A 26,439-nucleotide genomic window follows, 5' to 3' on the forward strand; every position below is an offset into this window, starting at 1 on the left:
TCAGATTCACAGATACTCATTTTATTAAGAATAAATGCATGCATGAATGAATAAAACATAGAAAGGAAAGAGAGTTATTCATGGATCACACAGGACACGGGGTGTTATGCATTAAGGCTTATGATTAATCTAAAAATGGGCACTCAAGAAGGCAGGAGATCAATGATGAGAAATGTTGTCAATTAAAAAGGAAGGCAATCAGGAACAGCCCTACAAAGGGAAATGACATAATACATTATATGAAGGTCTGTGCAAAGATAAGAGGTTACAGCTCTCTTATTCTGAGCCCAAAGTCAGGGCAATGAATTGTTCTTTCTTTTTTGGATCGCTGCCCTGCTTTCCACTGGGACTCAGTGTGTACCCCTTTATACCACCAGAGCCATGTAGCCTGAGCAGGGTAATATTCTAAATGAAAAGCAACAGAAATAAAAAAAGAAAAGAAAAGCAACAGAAATAGAACAAACAATCCTAAAATTTGTGTGGAACCACAGAAAACCCTGAACAGGCAAAGTGATCTTGAGAAAGAACAAAGCTAGAGTCAGCATGCCCTCTGATTTCAAGCCTTATTACAAATATATGGTAATCAAAGCAGTACAGTACTGGCATAAAAACAGACCTACAGACCAACAAAACAGAACAGAGGGCCCAGAAATAAACCCACACATACATGGTCACGGAACCAAGAATATGCAAAGGGGAAAGAAAGGACAGTCTCAATTAATGGTGTTGGGAAAACTGGACAACCACGTGTAAAAGAGAAGCTGGACCCCTATCTTAACAACATATACAAAAAATAAACTCAAAATAGATCAGAGACTGGAACATTAGGACCTGAAACTATAAAAATCCTAGAAGAAAACACAGATGGGAAAATCCTCAACAATGGTCTTGGTGATGATTTTTATATCTGACTCCAAAGGCAAAGAGAACCAAAGTGAAACTAAGTAAGTGAACCACATCAAACTAAAAAGTTTCGACACGGTAAAAGATACCATCAGCAGAATGAAAGATACTATCCAGCAGAATAGGAGAAAATATTTGCAAACCGTTTTTTTTTGAAAAGGGGTTAATATCCAAAATATATAAAGAATTCATACAATGCAATACAAAAAAAATCTGATTAAAAAAAAGAAAATATGAACAGACATTTTTCTGGAGAAGACTACAGATGACCAACAGGTACATGAAAAGGTGTTCAATGTCATTCATTACCAAAAAATACAGATCAAAACCACAATGAGGCATCACTTGACATCTGTAAGAATAGCTAGTATCAAAAAGACAAGAACAACAAGCGTTGGCAAGGATGTGGAAAAAAAGGAACCACAGTGCACTGTTGGTGGGAATGTAAATTGTGCAAACCACTCTGAAAAGCAGTTTGGAGGTTCCCTGAAAAAGTAAAACTATAAGTACCAAATGATCCGGTATCCCACTACTGGCTACTTACCCAGTGAAAATGCAAACACTAACTCAAAAAGTAATTAACTAACTGCACCCGCTATGTTCACGTAGCACTGTTTACGGCATCAATGACATGAAAACAACCTAGGTGTCCACTGACAGATGAATGAATAAAGGAAATGGACTATTATTGAGCCGTTAAAAAAAAGTGCTATCTTGCCATCTGCAACAACATGCATGGAACCTGAGGGCATTATGCTACGTGAAATAAGTCAGACACAGACAGATAAATACCATATGATCTCACTTATACGTGGAACCAAAAAAAAACCAAAACAAAGCAAACAGCACATGGGTTCAGAGATACAGAGAACAGATTGGTGGTTGCCAGAGGCTGACTGGGGGGTGCGTGAAATGAGTGAAGGGGATCAAAAGGTACAAACACTTCCAGTTATAAAATAAGTAAGTCTCATGGATGTAACGTACAGCATAAAAACTACAGTTAATAACACTGTATTGCATATCTGAAATCTGCTAAGAGACTAGATCTTAATAGTTCTCACTATAAGGAAAAAAATTTGTAACTTTATGGTGACAGAAATTAACTAGACTTATTGTGAACATTTCACATTATACACAAATATTGAATCATGTTCTACACCTAACAGGGTATTTGTTAATTAGATCTCAATAAAAAAAATCAGAATAGACAAATTAATTAAAGCAACTGCAACTCCAGTCCAAATACACAGTGCCCTAAGCCAATAGCCAGGAGCAAGGCTGATAAGCACATTTAAGCTAATGCTTTAACCAGTGCCTTCTGCCCCAGCCTAGGTGTTGTTCAGGAGTCAAAGGGACAGGTCTTCTAGAGGCTGGTTCCTAACTGGGAATACAAAGAATGCACAAGAGAGGAAAAAGGATATTTGTAATCATGCCTCAAAATGGGTGTGAGGGCCAACGAAAACCTTTCTGCAGAGCTCTCCTCCTTCCCGAATTCCACGCTGGGTACCACTGAAACATGGTTTGCTACATTCTATTTAACCTCCTTAGGGAAAAAGGATGGGAGAAAATACATCATAAATATTTATGATTGCCTTAAAAAGCGGAAACATCTGCTAAAACCTGAGAGGTTTCTTTGGTGTAGGGTGAGCAGAGCTAGTGTCACAGAGCATGGCTGTTTTCAGTCAGGTTGCAGAAAGCATGTGAGGGACCGGGGCCCATCTCCTGGGAAGCTGCAGTGGACCCAGGTACCTGGACAGGCAAAGCACCACACACGGTACAGGTCACTTAACATGCCCGAAAGTGAAAGCTCTGGTAGAATGCTTCCTATTTCACAAGGTCCCTCTAATCAGTTCCCGGCCCTTGGCAGGGGTGGTCTGGCTTCTACTGATGTAGCCCCACAGTGTAAGTCTTCCTACAGCCCCCACGCTTGGTTTCTTGATCGCTGATGTGTCTGACTTGCACCTCTTAGTCACTGCCATTCCTAGCTGTATCTCTATAATGATTCAAATCTCTTCTTGTCACTCTCACTGGCTCCTTTCTCTCCTGGAACCCAGTTCACATTTGGGTCTCTCCTAGTTAGGCAAGGGAACTCTAGTAATTAAGAATGTTGAGTACTGCTTTGTAATATGTGGCATCTCCCTCTTAGCACATGCCATATAGACTCCGGAATGCCTGGGCAGGGCAGAGGCCCGCTTGGCAGACAGCAGGCAACCCAGGGCCTAGAAAATGCCTCCTCCGGGTGGCACGTGCTGGCATGACAGTTCTCTGACACTACAGTAGGTAAATGCTTCTGGGTACCAGGCACAGGGCAGACAGGAACTATCCTGATTCATTTTCAATTAAAATGGTTTTACCTTTGCTGGGGCATTCAATTGGAAGCGTTTTTCATAAGCAAAACAGTCCATCAACATTACTAAAAATAAAGTGCTCCTTCCTGGTGATTAGCTAGATACTCTTAACAAGTCTTTTCTGTCCTTGGGGGAATGAATAATATATGCAATATAACAAACCTGCTTGTTTTTTTTTTTCCAGAGCTTCCACAAAGCACCCTGTAAACACTTGAATAGTGGCTATTACTTCTGGGGCTCCATTGGTTTCCAGGAGTGCATACCTGAGCAATGCAAAGACAGATGACAACACATTTAATGATTAATCTGGCAAACACGTGAGGCTGATTTGTAAAAGGAAGAGTGGAAACATTTTTGTGCCATAAGCTTCAGCAGTATCTTAGCTCATCAGATTTCAGTCCTTGTGTGAAAGTAGGAGAAATTTATCATTCTTTTTCTAAGTTCTTTCCTTAAAATAGCAATCTGTGGAGCTTCCTTTCTTGGTTTTTAAATTATTAAGCACTGAATATCCCTTCCATACAGGCCTGAGTGCTCTTTAGAAATACTCACACGCTGTATGCCCAGGCATGCAAAATCAACAGACCTTCTGCTTTTTCAGGTGGAGAAAGAGCTGCCCAAGGGGTAAAATGCCTTGGTCAAATCCACCCAGCAAAGCGGTAGAAGAATCTGTGGGAGAATCTGCATCGTACCTGGATTGGTTTCTGTGCATCTTCTTACATCTAACTTTATGCTGAAACAAAAGGTATCACCTCAAACTTTGCTCGCTTTAAGCTAAAAAGATCATTCTGACTTACTCCCATGCTCCCTTATTTAGCCTGAAGTTGGTGTGCTCGAGCACCGACTCAAGGGCTGGGTTATTTGCTGTTGTAAAAATTTCTCTCCCCAGTGTTGCTGTCTGCCCAGGAGGCTCTGCTGCTGAGGGGAGGAGGACGGCTGGGGGAGGGTGAGCCCCGCCCCAGGGCTGCACCAGCACCTGGGAAAGGGGACGGAAACCCTCCCTGGGTAACAAGCTCCCACTAACTGCCAACCATAACCCTACCTGCAATCCAGTGGTCTCCCATCTCTCATCATCTGGAAATCCAATGAGCTTCCTAAGAAGTACTCATATTTGCAAAATTAATGTGTTGCAGGATAACATGCATAACTGATTTTGCCTTTCAGCTCTCTTAAGAATGGCATTATTTATTTATTTTTCTTGGTTTCTCCTTAGCTTTAAAATCCTTTAAAAAGATTGGTCAGCCCTCATGTGGTGAAGGAAGTACACTGCTATGCTTTATTTTGAGCTGAGAAAAACCCAACATGAACATTTAATGATTTAATACCTAATTCGATTTTGCCTTTCTATTATTATTAAAATTTTAAATAGCTTTCAAAAAGTTATTTTAATTCTTAGGCATTGGCTTTTAAATATACACTGATATTTCGGTTTTACCAAATAGCTCAGAGCGGTAAGACAGAATCAGAAACTAACTTCTCCATGGTAGAGCCAGAGACTATCACAAAAATTTTTATTCATATTTGGAAACTGAGCTTTTCTGGATCAGTTATTAGTAAAAACAGCACACCATTTACCTGAACGTTTCATCGACAACTCTGAATATGGCAGGGTGGCAGGCTGCTTCAGGCTGTGAAGGAAGAGACCAAAAGAAAGTAAAATATCAGAAGCATTTCACTGATAACATATGACCGGTAATTATCAGAGATATGAGTTGTCCAGAACTGCTGGTGTCTAGAAAATGGGCATATCTCTTCGGGTTAGATAAAAACAAAAACAAGGGGCCCCTGGGTGGCTCAGTGGGTTAAGCCGCTGCCTTCGGCTCAGGTCATGATCTCAGGGTCCTGGGATCGAGCCCCGCATCAGGCTCTCTGCTCAGCAGGGAGCCTGCTTCCTCCTCTCTCTCTCTGCCTGCCTCTCTGCCTACTTGTGATCTCTGTCTGTCAAATAAATAAATAAATAAAATCTTTAAAAAAAAAACAAAAACAAAAACAAAAACAAAAACAAACAACGCTGAGTACATGGGAAAAGGTTTGCATTACAAACACAAACTGGTTCTCTAGGAGCAAAGAGATTACGGGCAAGCTTTATTTCCTCTTTATACTCCTGTATGTTCCACATTTTCTCCAATGGGCCAATATGATCCAGAGAAAGAATCAATAAGTATCATGGGAAATTTAAAAATAACCTTTCACCAGCATGCTGTAGTAAAGGCAGAGCCTGCCTGTGTAGCTAGTTTACACCTGCCCATGTGTCCGGCTATCGCGCCGTGGCCCAGAAGTGTCCCAAGGTCAGGTCTGGGTCTGCTATCTTTTCTTTCCTCCTTATTAGGCAATGAGTACTAGTAATTTAGAAATATTATTAAGGATAACAGTGACTACTACCATCCTGGACTAAATAATACCACATCTCAGTGCACTATGAATTTAGCAGCTTAAATTATTTAGGATGACAAAAGGGCCCATGAAAATAAAATATAGATACCATCACCTTGAACAAGAAAAGTAATTTATTCTGTGAAGATTTTTGTGATGATTTTGATGATTTCAATATGTAGAAGTTGACTTACTGTGGCCTAGGTGGGCTTTAGTGGGTCTATCCCAGGTTCTCTATCTTTTCAGCTAGAACTCAAAGCATAAGATTAAAGCCAGATGAAAATGCCATTTGGGGTGAGGGGGCGGGGGTGTTGGGGGGGTGCCTGGGTGGCTCAGTTGGTTAAATGTCTGCCTTTGGCTCAGGTCATGATCCCAGGATCCTGGGATTGAGTTCAGCATCAGGCTCCCTGCTCAGCGGGGGAGCCTGCTTCTCCCTCTGACTGCAGCTTCCCGTGCTTGTACTCTCTGACAAACAAATAAACAAAACCTTTAAAAAAAAAAAGAATATGCCATTTGTGTTCTGAAATAGAGATTTTAGAGGAGCATCCAAATGTGAGTAGATTAAGCTCTACAAGGGACATTTCTTTGAGTCCTACTGCACTTGATATGACCAGCTTCACAGCCCCCTCAACAAAAAAGAAGAAAAGATATGCTTTGCCTCCTAAGTTTTCTGGGTCATGCTGAAGAATGGAACCTATCTCCATTGATTTTCTTTCCCACTTTCCAGGATGCACTTTTGAATTGTAACACTGAACGTATGCCATCTAGTGTTCACATCCTGCCACTACAGGCTGTCGCAGGAGGCTCCCGGCAAGAACACGGCCACTTGTTCAAAGGATGGGAAAATTTCCTTTTAATTACTGGAAGAGAGATTTGTTCTTTACAAATTACAACTCTTTAAGCAGAGTAACCCATATTCCCTAATCCTTCACTCATATGCATGTTTAACTAAAAGAAGCCAACTAAAAATTCTCATAGATAAATTCATTATGTACTCAAGAAATAATTTGGCAGGACCATGGTTCAACAGAAGGGAGGCAAATTATTTCTTGGCTTTGATCTCAGGCAAGTCAGTTAATCTCCCTGTGTCTCGGACCCACTGTAAATAATAACAGTTATTAAGAGGTCACTGGATAAATGCCCAGAAAATATCGTAAGTGTTTCTACATATTCATAATGGAAAAATCAAACAAGAAGGGAAAAGCAAACTATATGTCTTACAGCGATTCATCAGATTTTCCAAAAATTTTCAAACGTTCATAGATGGACAATATGCCTGAAAAAGTGTTTAAGACCAAACAACACTGTCGCGTGCCCACAAGCAGACAGACATACGGAGCCTGAAAATGTACTGATAGAAAACCAAAATTGGAAATGGTAAAATAGTACTATTCTTTTCAATCCCCAAATGGTCTAATTAATCCAGAGCCACTAGGTAAATTTGATGTTAGGAGAAAATCATTCAGTACTAATTACAGGGGGGTGCCTGGTTGGCTCCAGTCAGTTAAGCATCTGCCTTCAACTTAGGTTATGATCCCGGAGTCCTGGAGTGCTGGGATCAAGCCCTGCATCAGGCTCCCTGCTCAGCGGGGTGTCTGCTTCTCTCTCTGCCCTTCGCCCCACTGGTGCTCTCTCTCTCTCAAATAAAGAAATAAAATCTTAAAAAAAAATACTAATTACAGGGATTTCTAAATGGCCAATGAAAAGATAATCCAATGGGTAGCATAGGGGGAGAAGCAAGAATGTTCTAACTCAGTTTGTTAAGAGAGGACTAGAGTTTGGACATACTTTCTTTTTTTAAATTAAGATTTTATTTATTTATTTGACAGACAGAAATCACAAGTAGGCAGAGAGGCAGGCAGAGAGAGAGGGGGAGGCAGGCTCCCTGCTGAGCAGAGAGCTTGATGCAGGGCTCCATCCCAGGACCCTGGGATTGTGACCTGAGCAGAAGGCAGAAGCTTTAAGCCACTGAGCCAACTAAGCGCCCCATGGACATACTTTTATGCAGTGTTTTCTATCAAAACCGCTCAATCCAATGTTTTAAATGTCTCCAGAATGTGTGGGACCGCCTGCTCTCTCCATGCCAATGGACTCTCTGCTTAGATTTCCTTCTGTCTAAATATTTCAGACTTTTGTTTGCTCTCAGCCTGCTTCTACAACTCATTTTAGCTTTTACAACAGATAAAATGCCAGGAGGCAGGAGAACCTTGCTGAAACAGCAGTGGCGGAGATTCTGATTTAAAAACCAGTCTTCCTTGCTGCCCCAGAGCTGAGAACAGCTCTTTCTCATCCGTAGCCTTTACTGACGGCTTTTAAAGTGAGACTCTTTACGCTTCCCGAGCACATAAATTCAGGGTCAGTGAGTTCCCTCACGAGGCTGGAGTGCTCACAGGCCAGGCATGTGTCCCAGTGACATCAAATCACAAAAGCAAACTTAAGCTGCTTTTCTTATCAAGAGAATCCTCCAAATAGAATTAAAGTCTTAATTTATGCTTCTTTGGAAGCCATAAATTCCCCACCCCCCAATTTTTATAGCATCCTTGTGAGGAAGGAGCCAAACATTTAACCCCTCTGTGCCCTGTCATATTTGTAGAATGGGACCCTACAGTAACCCACCACAGGCCACTCTGCAACCCAGGGCTGCGAACCCTAGCTCTAAAGCCCTACAATCCGGGTGATTATCTTTCTTGTAAAAATGAGGGAAAAACTTTCTTGGGTTCCATCTGTTTGTCTGTTTTTCTCCATCCTACCAAAATCTGTTTCTTCTCAATCTCTGCTCTTCTCCATCTGGCCTAATGATTTCCATGTACAGATTATTTCAAGTCTAGGGAAACTATGTCACCAAGAGGCCATCAATAACACACGTTTTGCCCTGCTCCCCTCCCCTCACACCACCCCCAACCTTTCACTGAATGTCGGAGGGTGAACAGAAGATGATGATGGAGAGCTCTGGACTCCAACTTCCTTTTCTTATGGACCAGATTGTTCTGTTGGGTGTGCATCTCCTTCCCATCTCCCACAGCTACCCAGAAATGCACCGTTTATCTCCTCTCTGCCTAGGACAGCCCATTCCCAGCCCTCAACAAAACAAGGGAAGTCAACACAGAAAAATGCGCTGTGGCCGTGTGCTGTGCTCTTGGCCTGTGTTGTGCGGGAAAGGTGAGAGAGAGGCCAACTGTACAAATAACATCCATGCATATGCTCTGCCCCTGATGCCTAATCTGTTAGTTTCATCCCAATTCATCAAGGATTATTACAAGCCACTTGTCACTTGAAAGAGGCCTGAGAGCATGGAAGAACAGAATTCTCATGGAAGAAATCTTTCCTCTTTCCTATGATTTTCCAATTCCGTGTGTGTGCTCAATAGAGTATGGGGAGAAGGGAAAGAAGAGAGAGAATACAAACGAGAAAGGGAAATTGTATTATGATTCAAGGTAATTCACAGACAAAAGTGAATGCCTCATGAAGAAAGGGCAGTGAGGAAACAGAAAAGTTCTCAAGCCTTTTCCATTTATCATCCTTCATATCATCCTTAGATATTTTAATCTAAAAATCTAAAACATCCTTAGATATTTTAATCTAAAAAATAAAGAGGGAAATCGGAGGTAAGAGAGAAGATGAAATTCAGGAAGCCAGGAACAGATTTTAAGATAGTTAAATATTTTACTCAGGAATGGTCATTCTCTTTACAAAGAAATGGCTGACAAGAAGCTTGCCCTCCAGTGTATGCAGGAGCCAGCAGTCCCAGCCCACTCCTCTGAACCCCTGATGGGTGGGAGCCCCTATAGGGTGTGATTACGTGATACACGTATATAATTAAAGGGTAACTATATTTATCAGAAAATAACTTTCCTCTTTTAAAAAAAGGGATTCTCCAGGTGATTCATTCTAATAGTAAACTCCTTTATGGAATTCAAAAAACAGTTTGGTTTTTAAGATATCGACTTATATGAAATATTTGTATCTATTGTGTAAGGTAAAGCACCTTTATTAGTATGTATGTTTTATTATACCATTTTCTTCTTTTCTGCTTTCAGAATGCTAAACATAAGACTGTAAATATCCCTTTTACATTTCAGGACTTATTTTGTTTCAAAACACTCAAGTTTCTTTCAACAAATTTGAGCTTGGAAAAATTATTCTTTCTTTTTAATCTTTACCAGATGTTGTTTACACTACAAGCAATTTTTTTCAGTACTCCATAATGCAATTATTGTTTAATTAGTGATAAATGTATCATTTCTGGGCTTAACAGAAAAACAACAACTTAAGCACCAAATATACTTCTTTTAAATTTACCCGTGATCTCCAATGTCAGCTCTGGATGCAGAACTAAGATCCCCCAAACCTAAAGTTCCTTCTACCCTTGCCCAGTGGCTTCTACCTAGTGAGCCTGTGCAGTTTGAACAGGAAGATAGCCCGTTAGCTTCCTGCTGCTTCTTGGCTCAGTCACTAAGTGCACTGAAACCCCGAACACTGCACTGTCTTTGTTTTTTGTTGGTTTTTTTTTTTTTTTTTTTCTCTCCCTTCACTTGTCTGGTCAGTTGCAAAGTCCTGCATCCCCAACAGTAAGAATCCTCAGCACTTGCAATCTGGGCCTCCTTCTTTGCAGAGATGAAGCTTAGAGCGGGGGAGGGGTTGTGTGAGTCTGGTGCCCCCTAGAGGTCAATGCTAGGAAGTGTAGCTACTGTCTCAGATGCAGATTCTCTTTTTTTTCTCCCAAAGATTTTATTTAATTCACAGACAGAGATCACAAGTAGGCAGAGAGGCAGGCAGAGAGAGAGGGAGAAGCAGGCTCCCCGTCAAGCAGAGAGCCCGATGCGGGACTCGATCCCAGGACCCTGAGATCATGACTTGAGCGGAAGGCAAGAGCTTTAACCCACTGAGCCACCCAGGTGCCCCTCAGATGTAGATTCTTTACCTTTTTGCTACAAGCATAAGGCACCACCACACTTTTCGATCTGACCACTGCTAAATTACATGCACCACATTAAAGAGCTGGAAAGAAAGAAAGAAAGAAAGGAAAGAAGGAAGAAAGAAGGAAGGAAGTGCTTGAAAGACTGCTAATGAAAAAGCAGGAAAAGAAAACCCTAGAACATTAGTAAGAAGTTATTCAAGCACAGAAAACTGACATCATCTGGGATGTAGAGTTAATTCTTCAGTATAATCTTTTATTAAAGGGGAACTGTGCTAGGAATGTTGTGCAAACGAAGTTCTTCTTTTTGAAGTGGCTACAATTGCTCTTTGGAGAATGAAGACAAGAACACATCCCATCTCACATCAGAGAGGACACTGAGGTATCTGCATGTTTTTTACTCTTAAACTCTTACTAGATTAAGAACCAATTCCTCCCTGCCCACCCCCCCCGCCCCCCCGCCAAGATTTACTGAGGTGTACTTGAAAAGATAAAGGAATTATTTTAATTGAGTTACAAAGACTTTCAGGTAGGACGGAATATGAGGAGTATTTTCCGATTCAAATCTGAATAAACAAAACAAAATGAACCCCGTCGCCCTTTCCCCTCTCCTCCCTGCTCTTTCCTGGGCAAATCTTTCTGTGAAGGCGAGGGAGCAGCTTCTCTGGATCCAGCTGGAGGGGCAGGCGGCGTGCGTGGTCAGCCAACGAATGAGTGAATGAAAGGGCATGGGAACCAGGGTACATCCCAGCCCTGGCATGCAGCAGGGTAGCCAAGCACAGTGCCACCATGCCACCCAGCCAGGGCTTCTCATTCAAATGTGGAATAGAAACAACAGCTTTCTGGGCTCCACAGACAGAACTGTAACTGGAAAACATACCATTCTTCTGATTCTGCTCAGTCTTGGGAAACCAAACAGTGTCAAAAAACCTGCATAATTAGCAAGCGGCTTTCACTGCTTTGGTGACATCAGTTTTTAAGGTAGGTCTGAAGCTATGAATTACGGTCTTACAGTGTGTGTTCTGCCAAGGAAAATACAAAACTATCTGCTTTGAAAAGTTTCGGTCTGCAGAGTAAATGACAAACTGAGGCTAATACTGCAATTTATTTAGAAGCCACCAGATGTGGCAGGTAGCCATGAACTTGGGGGCAGTTTAGCCCATGGAACCCAATGGGTAAGTCTCAAAAGTAAGCAGGTTTTGAAAACTGGTTTTTATTTTATTTTTTTAAGATTTTATTTATTTGTCAGAGAGAGAGAGAGAGGGAGAGAACATGCGCATACAAGCAGGGGGAACAGCAGGCAGAGAGAGGAAACAGGCTCTCCACTGAGCAAGAAACATGATGTGGGACTCAATCCCAGGACCCTGGGATCATGACCTGAGCCGAAGGCAGACACTTAACTGACTGAGCCACCCAGGTGTCCCTTGTTTTTATTTTAGAAGTCAAAAAGATATATATGCATTTAGAATTAAGGTAATATTAGATGGGTGCCTTATTCTTAGTCTTCAGGCCTTACAATCTGTACATTTAATGCAATCTGTATCAAATTACCACCAGCAATTTTCACAGAGTTAGAACGAACAGTTCTGAAATGTATATGGACGAAGACCCCAAATAGCCAAAGCAGTCTTGGAAAAGCAACGCCAAGCCGGAGGCATCACAACTCTACACTTCGAGTTATATTACAAGCCGTATTAACCAAAACAGTATGGTACTGGCACAAAAGGAGATACGAAGATCAATGGAACAGAATTGAAAATCCAGAAAGTCCAGAAATAAGCCCACAATTAATCTGCAACAAGGCAGGAAAGAATATCCAACGGGAAAAAGACAGTTTCTTCAACAAACGGTGCTGGGAAAACAGGACAGCAACATGCAAAAGAATGAAACTGCACCACTTTCCTACACTGTACACAAAAATAATTTCAAAAAGGATTAAAGACCTATATATGAGTCCTGAAACCATAAAGATTCTAGAAGAGAACACAGGCAGTAACTTTTTGGACATCAGCTGTAGCAACTTCTTTCTAGATATGAAACTTCTTTCTAGCTATGACTCCTGAGACAAAATAAAAGCAAAAATAAACTATTGGGACTACATCAAAACAGAAAGCTTCTGTACAGCAAAGGAAATAGTGAACAAAACAAAAAGGCAACCTAGAGAATGGAAGAGGATATTTGCAAATGCCATATCCAATAAAGGGTTGGTATCCAAAATAAATAAAGAACTTATAAAATTCAAACCCCCCAAAAAGAAACAACAAACGAGCAAATGGAAAAAGAGAGACAAACCAAGAAACAGACTCTTAATTATAGAAAACAAACTGATGGTTACCAGAGGGGAGGTGGGTGTGGGAAGGGGTGAAATGGGTGATGGGGGTTAAGACTAGACTTATCATGATGTGCACCAGCTGATGTATGGACGTGTCTTATCACTACAGTATACAGCTGAAACTAATATAATACTGTATGTCAACTACCGGGAATTAAAATAAAAAGTTAAAATTAAAAAAAGAAGAAGAAAAGAAAATACCAGGCTTACAAGTCCCTGAGAGGCCAAAGCACATTTGGGGAGATCATTTCCCTGTGTACAACCTATACCACACTTTTATCTTTTGTTTTTGCAACATCTTGTAACTATAGAATTTCCAGGGCTATTTCTGGATAGTCCCAAGAGATGGAAACATAATTAACAGTGCTCCATATAAAATACAAGTTACGTAGACCATCACACTTTAATTACTCTCAGAATCCAACTCTAATGTAATAGGTATCAAGTTTCTTCTGGAGGAAAACACAGCAGGCCACTGCTATCTGAGTCTTCCAGATCTCTCTGATACTTCTGCACCGCCTTGTCGCTGCACCAAGATACTGTACTGCGATAAATCAATCAGATGATGCAATTAGGAAGCAGGTTCTTCAGGTTGCCCGTGTAATCACTCAGTCACGTCACAGGCATCTTCCAGCCGGCCTGGTTTTCTGGCACTACAGACCCAGGATGCCTGAGGAGAGCAGCCCACGCCAATCAGGGGCTTGCAGCTCTGTATTGTAATTACCTTCTTGAACCACAAGGCATACAGAGGTCACATCCTGCCAATGCCATAATGAATTAAACCAAATAACACCCTCTGGAATCCTCCTTTAACCATAATGGAAGCTCCAAATCCCTACACACATGAGCCTGATAAATACTTCTGTAGATCAACGGACTTCGAAGCTGTCTGCCTGGGGGACATTAAACTATGAAAGCTGGGGACTGAAGGCTCTGCTGTGCAGTGTTCAGTGTGGGGGCCTGCCTGCTGGCTCTCATATCCCTGGCGATCCTGTGCTTTCTGAAGCGCTTTCAAGCCGGAGGGCCACAGGTTTAAAAAGGACATGGGGGAGGTTCAGAGAAGAACCACAGGACCAAAGAAAGCCTTCAGAATCAAACCGACTCAGAAAAGCCGAAGGAAGAGGAATTTCTCCATAGGGACAAGACCTAAAGAAATAAGGACCCTGAAAGCAAGGAAATAACTCAGTTACTGCATTTTGTCCCTGAGAAAGGACTAGGGAAAATTAAATTATACCGAGTACATTTAAGTTAGAAATACAGATTCACCTGATAATAAAGGTAATGTTTGGAATGGGCTGCCAGGGACTTCTAAAAAACCTTTGTTCATTCTGAATTTTACTCAACTATTTTTATGTAATGTATGTGCATTCTTATTTCTCAACCTTACTACGCAACTCTTTTGAATGGTGAGGTCAAGCAGTAATTTTCCCCAAAACAAAAAAACCTCTCGTGCTCTCTCAGTCTTTTGTATCTATCTTCTTTTCGTCCTTCTTTTCCTGTCAAACACTGTAAACGTCCACATCAGCTGGGCTCAGTCTGTGCCACTCAGCTTGTAGCCATATGGCTATGGGCGATGGCAGCACCATCCACAGCCGCCTGGGAGGCCCCAGAACACGAAGGCAGACAAGAGCCTGCAGAGTAAGGGAGAAGGCCTGGCAGTCACACAGGAGAGCCGGTGGGGACCTAAAGGAACAATGGGATGGAGGAAGAAGGCAACTGATTCAACCAGGATTCCCTAACACAGCCTCCAATTCGAAAGAGAAAACAAAACAGTAAGTTCCAACTAAATTAAAAAAAACAAAACAAAACAGAAGGTGTCTGGGAGGTGGGTGTTGTGTGAACTCAGCCAACCTCAGAGCTCCCCCCTTTCCAAATCTCAGCTCAAGTGGGGAGGTAAACACTTTCTCTTGCCCAGTTTTCCTAGCCCCCAAGTGAAGATCTGACCGTTCACCATCTCTGAAGTAATTTTCTCCACCTGTACAAAAGGAAGAAAATCTCTGCGCCCTATGTTCCCAGGTTACGAAAGCTAATGAGAAAACATGTTAGAAACCACTGAGGTTCTCGTAAAACAGATGCCCAGGGAGTACGGCACCTCCTGTCGTTTTTGACTTGTTTTTTCAGGGTGCATTGGTCTTTATTCCTGCTCTCACAAAAATGCACATAAATTCCAGAGTTGCCTCCCACGAAGGGAAAACCCCCATGGTGAGATTCTGAGGACTGCCTGTGAGTCCTACCATCTGACCCTGGTTTAGGAAATGAAGCCACTCCATTTGGCCCACCGAGCCCCCAAATTCCCAGGCCTGAGCCAAGTGCAAGGGAGGGCAGGTGAGCCACCACATGGAGGGAGGGTTCAAGGCTAGAAGGCTTATAGCAAAAGAAAACTTACAGAATTCTTAGTTGTTTTAACCTTTCTTCCAGGATTTTGTTTTATACCTCCTCTCATTTGTAAGGTCTTCATTTTTTAAACCTTACTTTTCATGTGGAAATAAGAAATACTGTTTTAAAACAGTGTGCCTTAATATCAATTCTTGTGCATCTGCACTATACGCTGTGGTGCACCGATCTAGTAAGTCTCACACCTCTCCCCATTTTCGAGACATGATCCAACGATGCAGAAAAGCCCCCTGTGCTGGGTATTTCTATAACAAAAGGCAGTTTAAAAGGTGCCAACTGCTCTCTTGTTTACATTTCCCCTCGCTTTGACAAAAAGAGATGATACCCAGGGTCCTCTTTAAGGATTTTTCTCCTCATCAAAGCCCAGCACGTACCAGTAATGAATCTTTCAAAAAGCATTCAATCCTTCTCAGGAAATTTCTCGCACTGGAGATCAGCTTTTCAAAAAGATGCAGTGTTGCTTTTTCAAGGCTGGGAAGGTGCCGAAGCCAGAGGCAGACTACAGCGGACTCGGGGAGAGAGATCTTCTTCCTTTCAGAAAGAATAAACATATTTTAAACAGAAATGGGTTACTAAGAAAGTAAGATTGAGAGAGATCAAAATGCAGTAATGAGTCCAGTTTGCGAATCTTCTTTTCATCATGGCCGTATAGCAGTTAACATTTATAGTAATCAATGAATATTTACCAAGCGTCATTTGCAAAATAATGTGAATCTGCTTCCAATTCAAGAAATTAGAGAAATGCCCAAAATAAGAAACGCTTTCCAAAAGGAAAAACAAGCAGTAGTGATGGAACAAGTGTTAGTGAGGGAAGATTAGTGATAAAGAATAAGATGGGAAAAGGCCTTTAAGTATACAGTCCTGAATTTAAGAAATAGTTCTGTTTGAATGTACATTGTAAGGATTTCAAGTATGTAATCAGACTTGGGTTTGAGTCCCAGAGCCGCCACCCACTAACTCAGTGGCCTTGGGAAAGTTACTTAGCCTCTAAACCTCAGTGCACTTGATGAAGTTCTAGAACCTAGGTGAGGTTCGGTGGGCTGAGGCCCAGCGCCAATGACCAAGAAAGAATTCTTGAGACATCTTTGGTGCAAAATGGTGGTTTATTAAAGCACGGGGACAGGACCTATGGGCAGGAAAAGCTGCTGCCCCGGGTTGTGAGGGATGGCAAGGTATGTACCCTGCGGTTGGGGGAAGGTTAGGGGAAGGAAGGTTTCAAGGGAGCTTTCATATGCTAAAGAGGGCCTACAAGGTGCCGGGATACCGGAGGCCTTGTGACTTGATCAATGTTGTCTTTTGGCAAGCCATTCACATTTCTGCTATCAAGCGTCTTTGTTAGTGAGTTTTGGGTTTAGAAGAAATTTAACTTTATTTCGGGCTTGAGGAACTGAGTTATTTGCCTCTAGAAATTGTGCTATTGATAAGGTAACTTCTTTGTTTGTAATCTACAAACATAGGATATTTGTAAACCAAGGGAGAATCCTGTCTTGTAGGATTGTGATCTCTGCAAGTTAACTATTTCTTAAGGTGGTCAGGAGTGCCTGAGGAATGTCACACACATTACCGAGGGGAGCGGGTGGAGAGGGGGTGCAAGGAGCCAGCTTTTGCTTTGTCTTCAGCCAGTCTCCTGCTCCCTCATCACACTCACGTGTCAAGTGGGCCTACCTCCCTCACTGTGTTCTCAGAAGGATCGAATGCAATAATACATACATGTTCAGAGATTAGGACAATGCTTGACATCTAGTAAATATTCAGTGACTGTATTTGTCAATCTGTTGCTTGAAAGTTAAAAAATATTTTCCTTTAGTAATAATTTCAAAAATGGCAGTTATGGCCTGGTAGAGCCATAGCTCATCCCCACCATGATACTCTGTAGGCCCCCAATATGTATGTTGGGGGTTTCCACATACATACAGCTATGTTTCCACAGGAGAATGTATTTGGAGGTCCTCCTGAGTCAGGTCAGTGAATCAGGGGTTGTACTCCCTCCCCTGGGAGGTACCACGAGGGCACACCTAATTCTGATCCACCAGAGGCCCTGGGACAGCAGTAGAGCTGTCGCCCCAGGGCACTCCCTGTGAACACTGGGTCTCTTTAGGTCTAGGGAGACTTCTCTTTGTTCTTTCAGCCCAGCTTTCCAAGGCCTCCCTCCCTCTTCACCTGTGGCACCACAGACAGCAGAGTGCTTTCCAGGTTCTGCCCAAGATGTTTACTGCCTTTACTAAGAAAAAGAAAAGCTCAGGGCACAAAGGCTCCCTATTAGCCCCAAACCCCGTCAGGCTTTTCCTTCACCATTGCTTCTGGGCCATTTCTCTGCAGGAGCTGGCACGAAGCCCAGAGCATGGGTGCAGGGGCAGGAAATGAATAGGCGAGTCACAGTGCAATTTCTTGTGACTTCTCTTTTTTCTTCTCCCTCAGCGTAACTCCTGTAGACCTTTGTCTTGGATTAACTCTGGGGCAAGGCCAGACAAAGCTGAAGAGTTGGAAGGACTCTCACAAAGCAGAAGCGAGGCCCTTCTGACCCTTTCTCATCTCACATTCTCACCCTGAGCTTCAGCTCCTCTGGTAAGTCTTGCAGGGCCCCTTCCCCTCACCTCCCCACACCTGGCCGGGGGGGGGGGGCCCCTCTCCTGTATCACCTGGCACATCGGAGGGCCATGCTACGGATGTCCTCTCTTATGCCACTGGGGCTTTGGGCTGCAATTCCCATGCCACCTCCCCTCTCATCCTGGATGACAAGGAGCTGGTGGGCATCCATGCAAGGAAGAGTGCCAGGCGCAGGCCAAGCAGCTGGGAACAAAACAGACCTAGTCTGTACCCCTAGCACTTGGGGCCCAGTGGGAAGTACATGTACACATACCAAACTGAGGAAAAGGCAATGAAGGAAAAGGACAGGCTGAGGTAAAAGAGAGTAACAGAAGGGGCCTGACTTGGATCGGGTGGTCAGGACGGCTTCTCCAGCTGAGTTGAGATTAGCTAGGTGAAGAGTAGCCGGAAGGGCATTCTGGCAGAGGGAATGGCAGCCTTGATGGTCCTAAGCCAGGGAAGAGCAAGGTCAGAAGGAGAGAGAAACCCCAGATGAGTGAAGGTGAGGTAGTTGTAAGGCTTTGGGATTAGAAATTTTGGGAAATTAGAAATTTGGGAATAGGGACGCCTGGGTGGCTCAGTTGGTTAAGCAGCTGCCTTCGGCTCAGGTCATGATCCCAGCGTCCTGGGATCGAGTCCCACATCGGGCTCCTTGCTTGGCGGGGAGCCTGCTTCTCCCTCTGCCTCTGCCTGCCATTCTGTCTGCCTGTGCTTGCTCTCTCTCCCTCTCTCTCTGACAAATTAAAAAAAAAAAAAAAAAAAGAAATTTGGGAATAGAAATTCAGTGATTATTCTGGTCCGAAGGACTTTACAGAGAGGAGTGCCAGGATGCCGTTTACAGTCAATGATCAGTCCAGCTGCAGCAGAGAGAACTGAGTATGGGCCTAGAATGGGTGTGGGGAGCCTGGGGTAGCCGGTGCTGGCCTGACCTGGGCAGCAGTGGAGGAGTGAAGGGTACTGGCACGTACCTCAGCAGTAACATCAAAAGAAACTGGCAATGAATGTGCTGAGAGGTGGTGAAGGTGAGGTAGGAATCAAGGCTTCCCAGCTTTCTTGAGCAACTGAGGTGGATGGAAAGAAGGAAAGATAAGATCTGTGAAGGATTTACTGAGAGCTCAGTTTGGGTATAGGAATTTAGAATATCTGAGGTACACTCAAAGAAGAGCGACTAAATAGGTCCTTGAATATCCAAGTTGGAAGTTGTGGGGAGAGGCCTGGGCTAAAGATCTACATTAAGGAACCAACAGCCAGCATGGAGTGCATGGAAGTGGAGAACTCCCAAGAGAAGTCTGTGTGGGAAAGAAGAGGGTCTAGGTCTGTGCCCTGAACAGTGCCAACAGGCCGATAAAGATGAGGTGTTGCAGGTGGAGGAGGCGGGAGACACACCAGCAGGGAACAATGTCACCAAGAAAGAGAAGGCCTGGCTCTGACCAGCACTGCTGAGACTGAGGACATGGGGAGGGAACCACATGCATGACACTGGGCAGGCCCTTAGAGACCTCCCCAAGGACATGGTTTTCACAGCATGACAGAATCCAAGGGCAGTCAATAAGGAGAGAAAGTGGAAGTGCAGCCATTATTGAAGAAAGGTCTTCAGATGGACAGCTATGATGGGAGTGACAGCAGGAGGCTGCACAGTGGTGGCCTGTGTGCGGGGCAGTATGGCCGACTGGTGAGCCGGGGGAGAGGAGTGAGAGAGGGTGAGGCCTGGTAGCTGTCATTTACTAATCACTTACCTGAAACCATGCTAAAGCATTTTACTTGTATTTTAATTCTGCAAAACAGGTACCTTAATTATTCTTATTTTATAGACAAGGCATCTGAGGTCAAAGAGGGACCAAGGACTCACAGCTATGATCTGCACCCAGGAGGTCTGAGCCCGGAGCTGGCTGTACACCTGTTTTCCACTCTGTGGACTGGAAAGTGGAGGGTGCTGCTCAGAAGAGGGGCCCTGGCCCAGGGGAGTGAGCAGACAGCCTTCCTGGGTAAGCAAGATGCCTGGCCCTATGTTCACTCCCCTCAGTGTTTGGGAAAGTCTTTTCAAAGTCTAGGCTGTCAACCAGTTTTAGTCACATTAATAGACCCTCGGGAGATTTCCATCCAGCTTTCTACAGGAGAACATCCCTGGATAACAAGGGTTATCTGTGGCCTCTGTCATGAACCACAAAGCCCACAAGAGGCTGGGATGCTCTGAGTGGCAGAGGAAACTTGGCTGCTCAGTGGCTCCTTCCTTCCCAAACAGCAGGGATGTCTTTTGACCTGCATTCACCACATGTTATTTTATTTTTTTCAGGATCCATATGAAATAACTATGTACAGCATTAGAGAAGTTTCTCACTTCAGTGAGAGTTTGTTTTTTTTTTTTTTTTAAGATTTTATTTATTTGACAGACAGAGATTCCAAGTAGGCAGAGAGGCAGGCAGAGAGAGAGGGGAGAAGCAGGCTCCCTGCTGAGCAAAGTCCTATGCGGGGCTCGATCCCAGGACCCTGGGATTATGACCTGAGCTGAAGGCAGAGGCTTTAACCCACTGAGCCACCCAGGTGCCCCTTCAGTGAGAGTTCTTCATGCAGCACCATTCCCAGGACCTCTGAGCAGCCATGTGCATCAAGTGTGACTTTTACCTAATGGTCACAGTGGCCGAGTGATGCCTGGCAGCACAACGGTATGAGCTGTTGAGAGTGGATGATGAGCTGTTGAGAGTGGATGAACATGAGCAAATCTAAAAGGAAGCTAGTGTAAAATGGTAGTTCCATCAAATATCTGAAATAGAAGATATTGCTTAGTTAAAAATTTACATAAGATCTGCAAAATTATATACTCAAGTCAGTAAGTATATAATATTTCTGTTCTATTCTCAAGACACAGTTCTATTCTCTGTATTGTATGTTGGGCTCTGGGAGGCTTAATCGGTTAGTGGCTGCCTTCAGCTCAGGTCATGATCCCAAGGTCCTGGGATCGAGCCCCACATCTGGCTCCTTGCTCAGCAGGGAGCCTGCTTCTCCCTCTGCCTGCTGCTCCCCCCTCTTCACCCCCATCCCCTGTGTCAAATAAATAAATATTTTTAAAACACAAAACATAAAAAATAAAAAATGTGTATGTTAACAATTACTTTTTTATTACCTTTTATTCAGAGTATGCTCTATTATTTGCTGTGATTAAATTTATGAACCCAGGTTTAGTATTTGAACAAAACAATCTATTTTTCTCTAAAACATCAAAAATTTAACTCTTTATAATCAATACTGGTGAGGAAGAAATCATCAAAACAGTATGATCTTAATATACTTGCATAACAGAATTTGGACCAACACATTCATATCATGTAAAATGTTCTAGAAGTGTACCAGGTTGGTTTTGAAATAAAAAAGGCAAATTACATTATATGTCCATTATATCTCAATAAAACCAGTGGCTGGGGAGAGGCAAATTATGAAAGAAGAACGCAAATGACCAAAAAAAGTATGCAGATTTTCAACCTTATTAAGAGTAAAGGAAGGTAAACTAATACAGCTATCATTTTTTGTCCTCACACATCAGCAAATGTTTAGGACAACATTCAGTGCTAAAGTAGGTACAGGGGACATATGTTCTCAGAGGTAGATGGAATGGCTCTGCTCTTTTGGTTATGCATACCACCTAACGAATTGTAAAGCAGATATCATCCTGGCCTTCATAACCATACTTTCGTGAATCTGCCTGGCAGAAATACAAGCATCAGTTGGAGGATAGTCACTGTAGCAATGTTATAAAAACAAAATTAAAAACAACTTGAATGCACATAAAGTACCTGAATAAACTAATGTCCATTTCATATCCCGGAATATGGTCCTATTTTATAAAAATGAGCTGGATTTATATCCCTTGAGGGCTAGTCAAGATGTGTTGGTGAAAAAACAGGTGTAATGCTGTTTTTGGTTTTTGTTTCTAAAACTACTTAAAAACTTCTTAAAAAACTATTTTAAAAAAGAGAAAAATTGTTTTATATAGATTCCTATGTTTATAAGAATATAAGGTATTAAAAAAAATTAAAAAAATAAAAAAAAATAAAAATAAATAAAAAAAATTTAAAAAAAAAGAATATAAGGTATGGTTATCAGAAGTACTAGAGGGTGATAATGAGGATAATTGACATTTTCTGTCTATGCTTCTGTATTGTATAGTTTGACCTGATAAAATGAATATATATATTTCTGTGGAAATTTAGAGAGCCAATAAAGTCACAGAAGATAAAAATGTTTTAAGGGACACTGAAAAATTTCATTCTACTGAACATGTGTTAGTCATAGAAACACTAAGGCTGTCCTTTTTCTACTCTAACTATACCTACTCCATCTATCTAGCCTACACAATGATCAAAAGTTGGTTCTCCCAAATTCCTAGCTAATAATCATGGCGTGTTTTCTGCATTATAGCTATGTTTTAGGAAAATGAGATTGGGTGTTTGGGACTTATATGTAATACATTAAAAGTTTCTCATTTAAGGGGCACCTGAGCGGCTCAGTCATTAAGTGTCTGCCTTCGGCTCAGGTCATGATCCAGGGTTCTGGAATCAAGCCCGAAATGAGAGCTTTCCGCTCAGCAGGAAGCCTGCTTCCCTCTCTCCCACGCCCCCTGCTTGTGTTCTCTCTCACTGTGTTTCCCTCTGTCAAATAAATAAATAAAAATCTTTTAAAAAATAGTTTCTCATTTAAAATAGGAGAAATAGGCTACCGGTCAGTGCTTTCCTGTAGAACATCTGAGTCTTATTACTTTTTTTAAAAAAACATTTATTTATTTATTTGAGAGAAAGAGAGAGAAAGAGAGAGAACGTGTGTGTGAAGTTGGGGGGAGGGGGGAGCAGAGAGAGAATCTTCAAGCAGACTCTCAGCCGAGTGGAGAGCCTGACATGCGGCTCCATCCCACGACTCATGAGATCATGACCTGAGCTGAAACTAAGAGCTGGACACCCAACCCACTGAGCCACCCAGGAGTCCCAAACATCTGAATCCTAGTAACAATTTCTGACACAAGGCAGGAGAAGCCTGACAGGATACTACGTGTCCAACATCTCCTGCTATTAAAGTCTACTTGATAAATGCCTCCTTGGCATTTAGAAAACTGTACTTTGTTTTTCCAAAATACTGAGGCTGTTGTTTGTCCCATCTTTTCCAAAAAGAGACAGTATATAAAGAGACTGGTTCAGGTGCTCAATAATTTTGGCTCCAGTTTTTTTGTGCGCTACAATAAAAACAGAATGTTCAATTCGATTCTTTGCAAGAACAGTTCCAAATGAGGGCAGGGCCTGTTGGTAGGGAATGTCAGAGAGGCAAAGGGAAGGAAGAGGCCTCCTCACTCAAGACAAACATAGGCAGTATTCCACCTTTCCAAACCAGAAAGAGATCAGGGGTGTTTGGGTTGCCAGAGAAGCCCACAAAAATTGGGATCAGCTTTTCTGGAGAAGTACTTAATTCCAAGGAATTGGAAAGAATACTCTCTATTATATCCCAAAGGATATGATATGTATTTCCATGTATTCCATAATATGCACTTCATGTATTTCCATGAAAAGTTGATTTAAGAAGTATAACGAATTTGAGGACTGTGCCATCATTGCCACTTACATGTTCAAAGAAATCACTTTTCAAAACAAAGAGCAGAAACACCAAGCAAAGGAAATGTCCAAACCCAAACATACTGGAATATCTATTACAAATCAGAATCAGGTTTTTATTTGAAAAGTAAACTTTTTCAATGACTAATTTTGTGACCATATCTTATTAAAGTTTTTAAAAAAAGAGGATCTCAGGAAGTCTAAATAAATGAATAAATAAAGTTTGAGTTATTACTACTCTTCTTTGCTACCTTTCTGTCCTTGGTATTACCCTAGTCTTTCTTCATTTATAGACATTTGCCTTTATCATTTGACAACACTTGAACCCTGTTTTTCTTATCTGAGCTGAAAAAGCAAAGAACCAGAAGCTTGGCAAAAGGTCAGGCTTTTTTTGCAATATAGTTTCTTTTACTCCAAAGGTAAGCACCTTTGGAGGCTGTATTAGTTCTTTCACCAACAGGATTTAAAAAAAAAATTTAATAGGGAATAAAATATATATATGTGTGTGTGTGTGTATAGGTATATAAATATATACACATACACACACACATACATATGTATGTATGCATAAGGAATTTAGCTTACATTTGGTCTTGGCTCAGTAATATTTCCATTAGAAGGAAAAGATGTAAGCTTGAGAAAACATAATAAAACATTATAAAAAATGATATAATTACTAAAGTCAACAGTAAAAGCACCATGTGAACAGTTACGAACATTTACTCTGGGTGCGAGGCACCACGCTAAACATATTACAGACATGAGACCTGTTCAAATACATTTCAGTGTTCCTTATGCCGGTTATCCCACCACAGTTATAATAGGCAGCGCCCTTTGAGCTCTCCAAAGTGTTTTTGGTGAGGATTATGAACGGTACGGTAACACCGTGAGGCCAGTTGGTTGGTCAGTCCTGCATTCATTCTTCCTTTCATTTGCTCAACTGACTTACTCATTCTAGTATGTAGAAAAAACTCTCTACCCGGTCATGAAACTCCTCAATAGTTTTGAAGCAGTGGAGTTAGATTTACCTTAGAGGCCATGTCACATTGAGTCACTTACACTCCACAGACCCCCGGCAGGATTCCAGCAGCCCTCCCAGAAAGGTTGTATGCAGCCAGCAGCCTGCATACAGGCTGTGAGGGCAACTCCAGGAACAGACCTGGGAAGTTAGGTTTGACATGTAGGCCAATAAATTAAATATTTCCTCTAGGTTATCTAAACTGCAGAGGGGGGCAAGAATCTGCTGTTTAAAAGAAGACAGGCAGCCCTTTTCTGAAAATACATGACTGTGTCTGGAAGCCAAGGCCACAGACTCCCAGCCAATAGTAAAACAGATGAAATGCCACTAGTGTATTGTGGTAGGCAAACAGCTGGAAGTCTAAACACAGGGCAGGGTGCTCTGGTCAAAAAAAGTACGTGGTTTCTAAATGACCACAGAGCACATTTGGGGAACTGCTCAAGGGGCTGGAGGGAGAATAGTGCTGGGTGTGGGGTGGTAACTTGCACTGACCGACTGAATCAGCCTCCCCATGTCAACTTGTGGCTGGGATGCTCTGTCCATGGGAAAGTGTCCATGGAAAAGTGCCAGCCCTTACACCACTACTTGGGGAACTTGCTGAGCTGAAGCCATAGGAATTGGACAAGTTGAAGGCCACCCAGCATTTCTGGACTGTCTGTCCCCCATAGATTAGCAGATATAATTTTCCAAACCAAATAAATTTTATTAGTTGCTGAGGGAGAACATGCTATCAGAAGTAAAATAAACACCAAAGGAGTTCAGGCCTACCCATGAAGTCACTGCACTCAGCATTCTGCCTGAGCACTGCGGGTGGAGCAAAAGTAGCCATTTTCTGAGCATGTCTCTTCCTCACCAGTAATTTCTGAAACAGTTTTGAGAGGTTTCGCACGGGATAACAAGGGGCGTTCTCCTCCCACTTCCCTTTAAGTCTTGCTGAAAAAGCTTGGAAGCACAGGTCGCTAAGACCTTATAATTTGATAAAATGTATTACTAAATAAATCAGAAATAGAGCTGCAATGGTGAAAGGCAAAGAGCATTTTACTTAAAAGTAAATACTTTGAAAAACTGCTTTGGAGTATGAAAAATGAAAGTTGGTAGGGTCAGCCACCAGAAACTGAAGTATGTACTCAGGTAAATGATGTGAAGCACATTTATTACATTATACAAACTTTTTTTTTTTTTAAAGATTTTATTTACTTATTTGACACAGAGAGAGAGAGATCACAAGTAGGCAGAGAGGCAGGCAGAGAGAGAGGGGGAAGCAGGCTCTCTGTGCCCCACATTATACAAACTTTTAAATTGATTATTACTTAGTATCTTACGTAAATAACAAATATAATTGATCAGGGGCACCTGGGTGGCTCAGTGGGTTAAGCCACCACCTTCGACTCAGGTCATGATCTCAGGGTCCTGGGATCAAGCCCCGCATGGGGTTCTCTGCTCAGCGGGGAGCCTGCATCCCCCTCTCTCTCTGCCTGCCTCTCTGCCTACTTGTGATCTCTCTCTCTGTCAAATAAATAAATAAATAAAATCTTTAAAATATATCTATTTGATCAGACTCCTCAGGAAATTCAGACTTATTAGGTAAACTCTGACAGGTTTATAGTAAGTAGAAAAAGACTATATTTTTTAAACATGAGAATTCGGTTTTGCTTTGTTTCAACATCAAATAATTTAACCTATTTTCTAAATCTTACTTCAACAAATTCCTGCATTATAACATTCCATGTAAAATGAAATTAAAATTTACGTTTTTACATTAATTTTTAAGAGTTATATATGAAAAATAGCAAATACCCTACTGGTAATTACTTCTCTGAGCTAACTGAAAGAACAATAGTGATTTTGAGATGTTCATTTTCCAAAAGCAATGATATAATAAAAATCAATTTAAAGATGGGGAGAAGATATGCTTACCACAGATAAAAAAAAAATTCAAAGAAAAAAAATCCCAAAATACAATAAAAACCTTCAAAGTAAAA

The 26,439-nt window shown here is 42.0% G+C and overlaps 1 protein-coding gene across 1 annotated transcript in view; it reads right to left on the reverse strand.

Moving 5' to 3' along the window:
- Positions 1 to 26,439, reverse strand: part of FANCC (FA complementation group C) — a 297,238-nt gene that overhangs the window by 30,240 nt on the left and 240,559 nt on the right. The window contains 3 exon segments of the mRNA XM_047700445.1: positions 3,418 to 3,514; positions 4,824 to 4,876; positions 15,637 to 15,793. Coding sequence (XP_047556401.1) covers positions 3,418 to 3,514; positions 4,824 to 4,876; positions 15,637 to 15,793 — 307 coding nt within the window.

The sequence above is a fragment of the Lutra lutra genome, chromosome 13 (genome assembly GCF_902655055.1).
Source record: "Lutra lutra chromosome 13, mLutLut1.2, whole genome shotgun sequence".
In the NCBI taxonomy this organism is placed as follows: domain Eukaryota; kingdom Metazoa; phylum Chordata; class Mammalia; order Carnivora; family Mustelidae; genus Lutra; species Lutra lutra.